Consider the following 14,623-nt stretch of genomic DNA (forward strand, 5'->3'; position numbering starts at 1 on the left):
TTTGAGCTGGATGTTGATTTCAGGTTTGCAGATCATAACTGGGTAACTAACCACAGCTCTGATGTCAAGGTAAACCGTTATGAAATATCCTATGAGGGACCACAGAATACTGTCCTGGATTCAATTTTTGACATACTTACAGAATCAGGATTGATCAAATACTACTAGTTATTAAAGTTTTTTTTTTCTTTACTGTGAAATTCATATAACACAGACCTCACCATTTTCAGGTATGCAGTTCAGTGGCATTAAGGATGTTCACACTGATACGTGACCATCCTCACTGCCCATTGCAGAACTCTTCTGACTTGATTAAACTAAAAGTCTACCTACTAGACACTACCACCCTGTTCAACCTTGCCTGACAACCACCATGCTGCTGTCTCTGTGGAATCAGCTGGATTCCTCACATAAGTAGACAACACTCAATGTTTTGCCTTGGGCTTATTTTGCTTAATATAATGTCATCAATGCTCATCTCTGTTACAGCATGTGTCAGAATGTCCTTCCTTTTCAGGGCGGAATCATAATCCATCGTATGTACATACCCCACTGTGTTTATACACTTGTCTGACTGTGCACGCTTAGTTTGCTTTCATCTTCTGGCTATTGTGAACAATGCTGTCGTGAACTGGACACACTAATTTCTCTGACACCTGCTTTTGATTCTATCCAGTATTTTTACCCAGAAGTGGAATAGCCAAATCATATAATCCTATGTTTAATTTTAAAAACAGCCTTAGTCTTTTACTTTAAAATTGTTTATCTTTTTTAACATTCCTGTATTTTTTTTTTGATTGATGTTTCTTTGAAATATCCAAAGAGATGAGTAAACCATAGCTATAATGCCTCTGCTCATGAGGCAGTTTAGTACCACAGCATTTGAAACTCTTGTTTTGTAACCAAATTTTGGAGCAGTTTTTATTTAAATTTTTTGAATTAGTGATTCTCAACTGCTAAAGTTTACATAGATTTATAAAATCTGAAAAACTCTGAAAATTGTAACTCTTCTGGTCCCAAGCATTTTGAATAAGGCCAACTCAACCTATAGTGAATTCATTCAAAGCCAAGAGGTCTAGTGTTCAGTGCTAATACAAAGAAAGTCATATTGAAAACAGTAGATCTCTTCCTTCTTAACAGAGCCACTATCTTCTGACTGTCTGGTGGGGGTGCATCTTTCTCAGTGGTGGTCCTTGAACAGTAGCATGTTTGGGGTTTTCATGTATTCAGAATGACTTCCCATTCCTTCCAGCTGTGTGCATGTAGTTCAAACTGATCACATGTTGCCACAAAAGGCACAAAAAAAAAAAAAAGAAATGATCTTTGTAGGTTATTTTTTCCCGAATTCAACTCCATGTGGCATTGGGCCACCTCTGATGTGTGATAGTTCTTTGGAAGATGGATTGCACTTATCTTTTCCTTATGAAAGAGACTCTTGGGGCTCTGATCATTGTTTTTGTTTCCTGGTCCCTAAATCCTTTCATCTAGCAGTCTGAAGCATTCTGTGTGGGATTGGCACCTGTAGTTACTTGCTCTGCAGCAGCACTGTGGAATTCCTGCTCCTTCTCTCACTGGCTCAGAGCCCCTAAGCCAACCTCTCTGACCTCTGGATTCCACCATTCTACTCTCAACGCGATGACAGCAACAATTTTAGAGTTAAATTAAGTGCATTGGGCATTGTTGACTCTCAGGGACACTGTGGTCCCCCTGAGGGACCTCACCTTCCATTATTGCAATATTTGAACTTCTTTTTCTTTGTTCTTTGTAGATATACTTGACCATCCTGTGTACTTTGACATATCCTACATCTATGGAGTACAGCTTCCCTTCTTTTGTTTGTCCAAGATGGGGAGCTACACCAGGCATATATTCATATATGAATGTAGTAAATTTTGTGTGATTCAGTGTGTGAACTTGTGCAGTGCACTTGGCTTCCCCTGGCTCCCTGGTGCTCCTCTGGAGAAAAGTCAGGCTCCTTTTTGGTTATTCACATCTGAACAGTTAAGCCTTTCAATGGGTAGTTGAGGTTTTATAATATTCACAGGACCACACAGTCATCACCACAGCCACAGAACCTTTTATTACCCTCCAAAGAAGCCTCACATTCATGAGTAGCCACTCCTTATTTTTGTCCGTCAGCCTCCTGTGCAGACATTTCATGTAAATGAACCTGGTACCTTGTGGTCTTTGTGTCTAGCTCCTTTCACTCAGCCTGAGGTTTCCAAGCTCTGTCCATGCACACTTTCTGTTGATGGCTGAGTACTATCTACCCTGCTTGAGGGGATGTGCCACATTTGGTGTGACCATTGATCAACTGGTGGACATGGGGTAGTTTCCACCTTCAATAATGAATCTGTTGCTGTGTTTGTGTGCCAGTTAGTGGATGTCAGTTCTAGGTCCGCTTTCAATGTTTGTGGTCTTCTGGCTGTTTGCCAATGTAAGAGTGAAATTTGGCCTTCCATGAGCTGCATGTGAGGGCCCCCCCTTCCCCATGTCTCACTGATGCTCACCCCCACTTATCATGTAATTTCCCCACACATGGCTTTGCTGCCATTTTTGGAGTACTTCTCAGTTATTCAAACCAGGATAGAGTGCTTTTTTGAGTTCATGAGTTTATGAATTTCTTGCTGTTGGGGACAGTGGGCTCTGCTCCCTGCACTTGCTTGGAAGGTCAACTGAATATCTGGATGAACTGTGGGGCTCACAGGCTCTGGAGGGGCATGACACTTTTTAATTTCATTCACTAATCTATCACGTTGTGCCAGCGAGTTCAAACGTGTTTTCAATCTTGTGTCTGTTGACTTTTCTGTATCTTGACCTCTCTCCACCTCTCACCAGGGACCTTGAAACCCAAGCACGGAAGGAGCTGTTTCAAATCTTTTTCAGGCTACCAAGAAAGGAGAAGCTGCACACTGTGGTGGATTGCTCCTCTGGATGCCTTTCTGTCGGTTCCACACTGCAGGATGCATGTTTTCCTCTGACAGCTCCACCTGCTTTGCTAGCAGAGAAGATGGATGCCACAATGTTGTCCTTCTGCTCAGAGAGGTACACCCTGCCTCTCCCCTCTGCTTGATCTTCCATGCACACTTTGATGTACGTTTCATCTTTTAACCCATGTGGTTGAGTCCATTTTCTGTTACAAAAACAAAATCCATGATGTCAGGTTTACTTATTAACCAAAAAAAAAAAAAAAAAAATTAAGAAAAGCCTTAATTAACTCCCAGTCCTGAGGCTCAAGAACATGGTGGTGGGTGAGCACCAATGAGGGCGTTGTTGGGGACAGTGTCCCCGTGACAGGAGCATGAGTATATGGAAACATCATGTGTGAAGACAGAAAGCCAGAGAATGGGATGGGACCATTCTTTGTAACAACCCCTGTTGTGGGAACAAACCAGGTCCCATAATCCCTACTGAGGGCTATTCTTCCAGTAACCCATCCATCCCCTACTAGGCCTCACCTCTTCAGGTTCCATCACCATTAAATGCTGCCCCTTTGGGGATCAAGCTTTCAACACAAGAACATTCGGGGGACACACTCCAACTATATCCCAACCAGAGCAACTTGCGCCATCTGATGGCCAGGCTCCAGGAGGGAAGTGTTGCCTGAATTATGGCATTACCCCTTCAGCCTTCCTTTTTTTTCTTGTTGCTACGGCCACCACGTTGTATAGAAGTGATGGTAAGAACAACATACCCTAACCCCACACTGTTGATAAGGCTGTCATTCAAAAGTACATGCCTAACAATTCAAGCTGAGGAGGTACCACAGCTGTTACACATCAAGACCTCTGGGATCTCATTTCTCATATCATAGGTCCTGAGCCTGATTATTTAGAAACTCAAGTGTTTTTCGTCATATGATTTCCCACCTAAATCCCGTTCTTCTGCAGTAGATGCCTTCATTTTCAAGCATTATTATCAGTGGAGCAAGAAATCAACATGATGACCTACATACCTAAAAAATTGATTTTGGAATTATGCATAGCATCAAATTTACCTTGTAACCAATTTGTAAGTGGAATCCTACAGCATTGTCATTTTGTGACTTGCTTCTTTCACTACACAATATCCTTAATATTGACCCACCTCTTATCTGTTAGAATTCCCTTCCTTTGGAAGTCTGAATAATATTCCATGGTAGCCTAAACCACAGTTCCCTTATCCATTCATCTGTGCATGGAAGCTCGGGTTATTTCTACCTTTTGGTGATTGTGATTGATGCTCCCTTGCACACTTTTCAACCTTTATACCAGGTCCTTGTTGCCATTATTCCATGTTAGATTAACTTCTGAGCATGCTTGTGGAGGCTTCCTTCTTTTTTGCAGTCCTTACTGTGATTCACATCTTTTTATTAGTGCCTTGTAATTATATATAACAGTGGGATTCATTGATCTGTATTGGAACATGTACAGAATGTAATTTGTCAGCTCCATTCTCCAGCACCTCCCCTTCACATGCTGTCTTTTGCATCAGGTAGTGGGCATGGAGAAGATGGAGGACACCAGTCTGCTGCCCAGCCCCATCCTCATCAACATCAGGAAAAAGATAGCCTTCCAGTTCATCAAGCTCAAGGATAGAGAGACTTTGGTGGAGACCCTGCTTGAGAGACTGAAGCAGGTCCACACCAACAATCCTGTGCACTATGACACCTCAACCAATGACAAGGACATGGTAGGAGCCTGCAGCATGGTGGCTTTCCATGATGTGACAGTCCCCCTCTCATCACCTCTGTGACAGTGGGCTCCAGAGGGCATGTGTAGGAAGGTGACCCCCTTGGGTGTGAGCACACAATGTGCTAGAGATGAATGGGCCTCTAGTAGTCTGGGGTATGAGTCTGGTGTCACCTCTGATGGGCTGGGTGTCCCGAGTGGGCATTGAACGCAATAAGAGGGGCTGGTCAAGAATCACACCACTGCTTGGAGGGGTTGAGCTGGTGTCCCCCAGGTTTGCGGGGCTGGTGGTGTGCTCCCTGGGTGGGTGTGGAGCAGACACGCCGCTCCACATCCAGAGGGATTATTGGACACCCCCAACTTCATCACAGGCTGGGGTGCTGCCACATCCCAAGGTTGCAGGGGTTGATTCACTTTGGAACAGAAAACCTGCTGAGAGAGATGCTCCATCATTCTTAGGGTTGGATGACTGCAGAAAAGGACCTGGGTCTGCCAGAGCCTCATCTTCTAGAACTTTCTTTGACATATACTTTTAAAAACACATTTTAAACTAATTATTAATAATGGTGCATATTTTCTTCTCACTTTTCTTTGCTTTCTTTTAAAGGCTGGACACACATCACCTGTTTTGTAGTTGACAAGCATGTGCAGTGACCACAGTTCGGGGATCTTGAAATGGTGTCCTGTCACAGCAGCGAGGAGTGTGAAGACAAGAGCCCACCTCTCCACCTCGGATCCCTGACCGTGGTCCTCCAGCCTTTGGGCAGCCAGAACCCTGACTCCCACCTGGTTGGTGAGGCCACTCCTTCCCTGCTGTGCCATGGGCACTGGAGGCTGGGCAATGACCATGGAGGGTGTGGCACCTGAGCACCAGCTCCTCTAGACCCGGGTGGAGAGGTGGCTGCGACCTTGGGCAGCAAGAGCTCTCTTTAGGGCTCAGACAGCAGAGGGGGAGCCAGTCTTTCCCCTGTCCATTAGTGGCTCTCATGTCATTCCTGCTGTGTGACTTGGGCAGCGGGCGGTGCCAGCCCTGTGCGTTTTCAGGTGTCAACCAAGTGTTCCTCCCACTGGTCGGTGGTGTCTGTGAGCATCTCAGTGTCAGTTTCCCGTGTGTGTGTCCTGGGACAAAGGGCTGCCTGTCCTCTCGTTTTATGAACTAAAAATATTTTTGCTACATTCATGCTTTTTTCTTTATATGGAAAATTTGAGGTGAATAGACTCCAATTTTGTAACTAGACTCTAAGTGGCAGTGAAGAAACTAGTTTTGGCCTCGTCACTGCCTTGGGGACCAGGTTTGGCTGCAGACCTTATTACCCCACATTCCTTCTCAGTTACTGCAGCTCCTGCAGCATCAGTTTTTACTTTTATTGATCCAGACTGAACCTTTCTTTTCAGATGGGATGCATGCCCACACACATGGGAGGTAAATATATATATATATATATATATATATATATATATATATATGTGTGTGTGTGTGTGTGTGTGTGTGTGTGTGTGTGTATTTATTAGGTGTATACATATACATATATATACATACATATATATACATATGTGTACATATATATATAATTATTTCCTTAATCTATAATTTTCTAAGTATTCAGCATATATGTATCCTCCCATTGCTGGAGAATGCAGGTTATTAAAAGCATTTCACCATAAACAACTGAAACGCTGTCTGAGCATGTGTGCTTCTATGTCTGTTGAGTGTGTGCGTGTGTGTGCCTTCATGCATGTGAGTGTCATAATAACCAATATTTCACTTCTCCCATTGGAAATTGAGTCAGAAAATGCAGTCTGCCATACTTCCAATACCAAAATGTCATTTTGAATCAAATGAAACATTCTTTCATCTAGGATTGAATGTTTCCACTAGGAATTACTGGTAAAATGAATAGATTCCAAATCATGAAGTGGATCAGAATACACAAACATATTTTAAATAACAAAGACTTAAGGTCAAATTATGTATGAATTGATGAGTAAACATTTTAGAAATCAATCTCATTGTTCATTCCATCATGCAATGCTTTAGCACTGACCAGAGAGACAGGAACAGATTCTTGTCCACGGGTTCTGGCTGGTGACCTCGCACCTGAGTTGCCTCATAAGAAGGAAGGTTGGGGAGGGATCCAGTCATCATTTTCCTCCTGAGAGTAGGTCCTCTTCCTCAGGACAAAGTCTCTCCTGACATGGGAATTCATCGCATAAAAGACTGTGGGGGTGTCTGGAATTCCATCCAGTTCTTGACAAAGATCCTCTGGAGGATGTTTGCAAAGTCTCATCCTAAAAGGAATGGCCAGATGTTTTGCTCCGGAACATGGTGTTTTGTCTGCTGTGTTTTTCTGATAATATGTTACTCATTTCAGTCTGAACAGATTGCTTAAGGGGATGACGGGAATACAACAAAAATTCCAGAAAATATTACCTACAATCTGAAAAACAATGGGTCTTTACCACTAACAAAGTAAAAAATAATTTTGCAACCATGCAATGAGTCCCTGAATGCCTCTGGAGAAAATAAATCTAGATCTGCCTATGTCTCCAACAGGCTGGTTAAATTCTAATGATGGTTTTGTTTATGTGTAGTGGTGAGGTAAGATAATAAGGTTTCACAACATTCCTTCCTTCCTACAAAGAATATGTCACTCCTATAATAAACTTTGGTACACAATAACCATTGGGACCGCTGCCCTCCTGTAGCCCTTAACTCAGCAATTTAGATATTAACCAGATGGACCTGGTAGAGATGGTCACATGAGATCACGTGTGTATCGCTTTAACCGTGAGAATAATAAGAATAGTCTTAGGTCACATAGAGTTTAGATATTAAGGAAATTAACATTGTATTAGCTCACTGACATAGTTAGATATTCTTAAAACAATTGTGATTAGGTAAGGATAATCTGTAAGGTTGCTGTTTTCTGCCTATGCTTTGGAAGCTTCTTTAATATTAACCACAAAACTGCCATTATAGCCTGAAGAAAAAATGTACATAAACCCAGACTTCCCCAGAATAAAGTGGGATTGATTGCACCAGAACTAGAGTCTGTGTCTTTCATTCTCCATCCATTGCCCATGCTGTCTCCCTGTGCCCCATTTACCTGTGTAGAACCTATGGACTCCTGCTAGGGCTGGACTCCAGCAAAAGACTTTTGCATTCTTTGGAATCTTCATTTCTGGGGAGAGAGGGGTACAGGTTGGATAGGTGGCACTCGAGACGTGCAGAGCAGGACACCCCAACATCTGACAGCCTCTGCCAGGAAAGGCCTGAGCCACAGACCTGAGAGCTATCCAGATCAGCTCCAATACAACCAGACACAACCTCAACCGCCCTGGAAGAAAAACTAGGTCTAGGACTTCAACAGGACTAATGCCTGTTGCCTCCAAAGGCTTTGGGCACCAGAAGATCAGAGTTCCTCTTGACTGTGCCAAAGAATACCCCTAGGGATTACATCTGAAATCTTACACAGATGACTCATGTGCTCAAGGTTTCACCCCCAGTTCAGGAAGGTTTACTGGTGGGTTTGGGGGGAAGCACTCCATGATGAGTGCTCTGAAGTGATCATGAAATATTCAGTCAAGATGAAGAGAACACTAAGCAGTGGGAGAAAATGGAAGAAGGTTGGGCATAGATGGAGGAAGACCTGAAGAGGAAGAAGCCCTTAGCACACATATATTTTTGCTGGGGGTTCCCCCCCCCTTTTTTTTTTTTTTTTTTTTTGCAGTACCAGAGATTGAACACAGGGCCTTGTGCTTGGGAGGCAAGCACTCTACAAATTGAGCTATATCCCCAGCCCTGGGGACTCCTCTTAATCCTCATCCTCCTAGTAGTAGTCCTCCTCTTCTTCCCATCTTTCTCACCTTCCCTCTCTCAGTCTCCTTATATCCCATTCTATCACCTGGTTGGCAAGTGCTCCATAGCTTGCAGGTGCTACACCCTCTGGCATAATGCACAGTCTCAGTTCAGAACCAAATGGAATGCTATGAAACCCAGAGCCAAAACAGGAGTCCCCTTATTTTCCCCAAGTATTTGACAGGGAGGAAAGTATGACCAACTGAGACACCTCGTGTTAGCCATGTTCTGTCATTGTTGCTAGCCAGCTCCACATGGACCAGGCATCCTACAAGGGAGGCCACACCACAAATGCTGCCTTACTGAGATCAATCATTCCAAAGACCAGGAAAGGGACTGCTTCACTCCCATGTTTTGCTATGGTCCAGTGATGCAACAACCCCCAGTGGGTTTCAGATGGCCAGCAAGTCCCTGGTCTGAATACCTGTCTCCTGCTGCCCTCCTCTATAAAGGGTCTGTTCACTATTTGGGTTTGGATGGGTGTACCTGTGCTATGAATTTCCCAGCCTAAGGCTTTAGCCTTCTATTCCATGAACTCTACTCACTTAACAGAATTCACGGATTAGGATATGAGAGAATGTTTCATAGGCTGGTTTTTGATGCGGTTTTCAGTGTAGAAAGAAAGGGGATCATGGCTGCTGCAGGGTTTTGGCTCACAGAAAAGAAAACAACAATGGCATTAATTACAGGTCAGCTTTGTGGCATACATGCCTAGGAAACCTCATCTGATTTAGTGAGGGAAAATAACCTGGCTCTACTGATTCCATCTAGGCAATTGGACTCAGGCACAGAAGGCTTGGTCATTTGTGCAGTGTCAGACTGTTGAGGCTGCCTCCCAGTCTGTTCTTTTTTCAGATTTAGTCCTGTTCTTGCTTGCTAGAATACTGACAATGCTCTGCACAGGGAGTGGATTTCTGGTCATGGAGAAGGCTTTCAATAGTACTGCTTCAGTCTACAAATGCACCAACAACTGTATCCTTAGCCCCTGTGTTCCAATCTTCCTCTGCAAACACTCCTCTCAGTGAGCCCTGGGGCCACATGACCCCTGCAAGAATGCTTTCTTCCTCGCTCCTCACTGATGTCAGCATTGAATGCCTGTTGCTGTCCAGGGTTGGACACCTGGTGGGGAGGTACACTAGCCCCTGGGGCTCATCAGAGAACCTAGAGGCCTTTCCAGCAATGCCAGTGTGGTTTTCTTTGTGCACCAGGCCCACCAGTCCCTGTTGGAGTGTTCTTCTGGGTCAGATTCTACTCTTTTGGGCTACTAGTTGACCTGAGTGCACTTCCTCAACATGGCTCCCCACCATCGGATTGTCCCACTTACTGTGCTGTTGGGAGATGATTTGTCCCAGCTCATAGTCTTCTGGCTCCTCCTCCATAAGCAAGTGATATTCCAGGGCCCTGTGAATGTCAGCTGGAGCCCTGTCATTGCATGTCGCCTGCATCAACTTGGGAGTTAGGCCTTGAGGAAATGGGCCTTGGGGTGGTGGCTAACCAAGAACAGTGTCAGGGACATTCAGGGGGAAACAGCTCTAAATCCAGGGGAACCATCATTACTCACTACTCCACTACCTGAGGGTAGCCTCCTGGTAATCACCTGGGGCCTTCCTCAAGGCTATGACACCAATTCTCCTACTACAGTCAGCCTGGCTCTGCCATTGCCCTTTGTGGAGCCACATTTCATTCAGGGTCAAAGGACGCCACAGCCTGGGTAGAGAAACACTCTCATGCCACCATGATGGAAGGAATGGACCAGTGACCTCCTCTCTCCCAGGGCTGTTGCAAAATGCAGGGTGAATTTGGGGTTGGCCCAGGCAGAATCCCAAGAGAATTTGCTTGTGATTGCCAGGGCACAGAGCACACTCAGAGGGAAGACCAATGATAGCCGTGAGAGCTTCGGGCCTCCAGAGGCTCAGTACTGCCTGGGATGGAGGAGGACACCTCATTCAGCCAGGGTGGCATGGGAATGGGCCCTTGTACAGCACCTCCCAGGAGGTGGAGTGTGTTCCATCCACATGAATATCGCTTCTACAGCGAGACCCTCAGTGCCCTGTTCAAGGGGTAGGAAGAATCTTGTGTTGCTCTCTTCTTCCATGTGCACCAGCATTCTCTATCCCACACAGTGCAGCCTGCATCCTGCATCCTGCATGCTGTCCTTTTCTCACCTCCCACCAACACCTGCCCCTGCACTTCTGGTCTGCACACTGCCATCCAACACACAGACTCCCTCACAAATGGGGGTGGAAATGGTCATGCTCTCCCTCAACTCAGGTCAAGCCCTTAACAGTGACCTCTCTCTTCTTTATTCCCATCTCTCTTTCCTGACCATTGAAAAACTCCCAATTCAAGAGGACAAGAGTAGCCCATGGCATGGAATTTGTGTTTGTTCCCTGCCCTGGGATAGCACCAGGGGACACCTCTTCTGCCAGGCTTACCAGGACAGTCTTGACATCCTTTGCACTCTGCTGCTCTAGTCTGATGTTTATGAGGCAGCTGTCTTTCACCTGTTTCTTGGACTGGATCCCTGAGGATCTGCCCATTAAGCATCCAATGGCCCTGGATTTCTTCATGAGTTTTGTGGCCATCGGTTTGGGCCTAGCCTTTTGAGAAGAGATATTACTGGAGGCTGGGCTGATGTTACGCACCATGGCTGAGGCCTCAGAAGTTGATTCTGACAACTATGGGGGATAGAATATCAGCAAAGACCAAAAACTGATGACCACTCCCACCTGTGCTCAAGCAGGAGACAGCCCTGCCAAGAGGCTTACCAGGATGCGCTATGAATCCCTCCTCGTTTTGCTCCTCCAGGTTGAACTGTATGAAGTTGCTGTCTTCTGCCTGCTCATTGTAATGAGGCAGTAAGGAACTGCTGTTCATGACACTATTGGTACCAGAGTCATTGCTTTCAGTGGCCTGGGGCAGTGGTCTGGCTGCCAGCGAAGAGCTGCTGCTCACAGCTTGTGGTACCCGGGAGTCACTGAAGAAGTGGACCCCAACAACTGTGGGGGATGGAAACATCAGCAGGGCCCAGAAACTGTCAGCCACCCCCACCTGTCAGGGTGCTCTATGGGCATTCTAGAACATATGTCCAGGAGCTGAGTCTTTTTGTCACTCTAGTGGATGTGAAGGAGCACCAGGGGTAAAGAGCGAGTAAGGTGGGTGTTTACCTCCTTTGTCTTGCTGTTGGCCCACTTCCTGGAGAGTCTTTTCCTGAGGACAAAATCAAAATCCACGCGGGGATTGATGGCATAGAACACATTGCCATCAGCAGGAATCCTCAGCACTGGAGAGGGTGGGGCAGAGGTTGGAAGGTGAGTGACACTCAAGTAGTACACAAGAGAACATCCCCCATGACTGACAGCATCTGCCAGGTCAGGCTTGAGCTCTAGACCTGAGGGCCTTCCAATCTAGATAATGTTCCACTGAAGGCATCCTCAGGGAGTTTCCCTGAGGAAAGAGTATGCACAGGATCTAAACCAATCTACCAGCTTCCAACAGAAAGCACCCTGGACCCCAGGACCTCTCTGTTCAGGTAGAACCTACCACGGAGACCATGCTGGAGTTTGCATCATGGTTTGCAATCAGTCGCTCCTGTGTTGGAGCTACAGTGTTCACACATGGGGTTCAGAAAATCACATGATGGTGGATGCTTTGACCTTGCAGTGGAATAATCCAGTCATACGTGAAGAAACTAATGGGAGGTGGTATAAATTGGAGGTGTGTTGGGCATGGACGGAGGATGTCCACAGGAAACTTGTGCCTTCAGGAACCATTTTTTTTTATTTTTTATTTTCTGAATCAGCTGATTCTTATTTCCTCCTCATCATTCTCCTTTGCATTCAGAGTTTTTTCAAACCAAACTCAATTTAAATTTATGGGAGCACAGTGTCTCAGGCAATTAGACAAATATATTTAAATCATCTGATGAGAAAGAGAAACATGGAGCCCAATAATGCAAAACAATGTTTATAAGAGAGAAATCATGAAGTGGGAAGAATAACACAATTATTCTATCAGCACCTCTTGCTTTTGTAAACATTACTTAACACAAACGAGGAGGACTCCTCTGACAAACAACCAAAATAGCTTCTTCCTAGCACACCCTTATCCCCAAATAGTTAATTTTACAAGGAAAATGAAAGGAAACACTTGAGAAATTTTCAATTGTGATGACTTAGAACAAGTCTTAATGAGATTACTAACTACTTTTGGGCAACTGATATCAGGAAGGTGAAAGGAAAATAAAATTGTACAGATCTTGTTTGGTAATGTACAGAAGTGATGAATACAAAGTTCATACCATTAATATAGGCTCCTTCAGAGAGGAGAACAATTCATATATTCAATCTGTTTCTTGTTATATTCTTGTTCTCTTTCTGTTTCTCGATCTTGTTTTGTTGTTGTTCTTCTTCTACTTAATGATGTTCTTGTTCCTCTTCTTCTGGTTGTGGCCTTCTTCATGTTCTTCTTCATTTTTCCCTCCTTCAACTCCTTTTCCTTTATGTCCACCTACTCGTCTTCTTCTTGCTCTTCATCCTTCCTCTATCTCTCTCCAGTGCCCATTTGCCAATCTGTGAAGTGTTCTATTGTTGCACATGTTTTGGACAGATATGACCTCTGTCTCAAAACACCTAAATGTTGTCCATTCACACGAATGGAAAGATTGGAAGCCAGGTGCCTAAAGCAAGATTTCTTCATTCAAGAACTTTTCTGAAGTACTTGTCACTGTCCTGAAAGACTACCTAAATAGACAGCCAGTTGTTGTTTATCTCTTCTGCCCCTCATGGATATGACATTTACAAAGCCTGATCAGGCTGGATAGGGAGACCCAGCAGTCCCAGGGTGAACTGGTTTACACTCCCATCATTGCACTTTGTTTCTACAAATGACCCACCATGCCCTGGTTGTTTTTCAGGTCACAGCACTCTTTCTTTGGCTGGTGAGTTGTCCTGAGCCCACAGGAATTCACTTCTCCCCACCATCAGGTGGACCCACTTACTTTTATGCTCCATCACAATCTGAAGCAGCTCAAAGTCCTCTGGATCCTCCTCATTGAGCAAGTGTTCTTGTAAGGCCCTACGTATGACCGTGGGTGCCCTATCTTGGCAGGTTACCTGATCAGGGTTGGAGAAACTCATCAGAGAATGAGTTTTGGAGTATCTACCCAGAGCACAATGATCAAAGTCATTCAGGAGGCAGCTTAGCTCTTAAGACAAGGGCACAATGTGTTATCATGCTACCTGGGGCCTTTGAGAGTTCATGTGGGATCTTCCTATGTGCTTCTAGTACCATCCTGGTACAACAGTCAGGTTGTCCCTGCTATGTCCTTCTGATAAAAAGGTGCAAATACCTAACAGCCTTTCTACAGACATGCCCAACAAGATGGGAGGAATGGTTCAGTTTGCCCCTGTATCCCATCTCTGCTCTGAGAATCACGATCCCTTTGTGGGTGGTCCAGGCAGGAACCCTAGACCCCTTAGTCCTGAGAGAATATAAAACAGAGTCAGCAACTAGAGTATGTTTGTGACTCTTTTATGACTCCATGGCCTCATTCCTCGATGTGGTGTAATGCAGCATGGTCCCCACTGAGGCAATGTTTGAAAAGGGCTCCTCTGTCACTGGACACATAGAGAGTTAGGGCTTAAACCCCACACCCAGAAAAATTCTGCAAAGGGAGTTGCTAGTTGCAAAGTATGACACTCATGTTTTCTGGAAAAACCCCAGTTGTCTGTGACCTGCAATAACTTAACCTCATCATGCTAAGGAGGATCCCTTCCATTCCACATATGCCTTCCAGCACATAGGAGTTATGACTGCTGCATCCTCTGCACAAACCTCCAAGGGTTCAACTCACTCTAGACACCAGGCTGCAGAGAGTGTAGCCTGCAACCTATGTGTTCCTTTGACCTCATCTGAGCAAGCACTTACCCCTGCCCTTCCATATTGCAAAACCCACACCCTGCAGGCCCACTCACACCTGGAGCTGGGGCATGCTGCTGCTCTCCCTCATCTCAGGTCAGCTTCTTAACACTGACCTCTGTCTTCTTCATCCTCTTCAATCTTATTTGACCTTCCAGAAGCTCTAATTCATGAA

General features: G+C 45.0%; 1 protein-coding gene across 4 annotated transcripts in view; it reads left to right on the forward strand.

Moving 5' to 3' along the window:
- Positions 1-14,623, forward strand: part of LOC306652499 (TBC1 domain family member 8-like) — an 80,467-nt gene that overhangs the window by 716 nt on the left and 65,128 nt on the right. The window contains exons 2-4 of one of the 4 annotated variants that reach the window (XM_079125357.1): positions 2,887-3,045; positions 4,474-4,671; positions 5,278-5,880. In XM_079125357.1, coding sequence (XP_078981483.1) covers positions 2,887-3,045; positions 4,474-4,671; positions 5,278-5,304 — 384 coding nt within the window. In that variant the 3' untranslated portion in view covers positions 5,305-5,880. Of the gene's footprint in view, positions 1-296; positions 411-2,838; positions 3,046-3,902; positions 4,012-4,473; positions 4,672-5,277 lie in introns of those variants that run through there. The other 3 variants (XR_013761417.1, XR_013761419.1, XR_013761418.1) reach the window with 3 other exon arrangements.

This window comes from Sciurus vulgaris (genome assembly GCF_902686455.1).
Source record: "Sciurus vulgaris genome assembly, contig: HiC_scaffold_243_arrow_ctg1, whole genome shotgun sequence".
Lineage (NCBI taxonomy): Eukaryota > Metazoa > Chordata > Mammalia > Rodentia > Sciuridae > Sciurus > Sciurus vulgaris.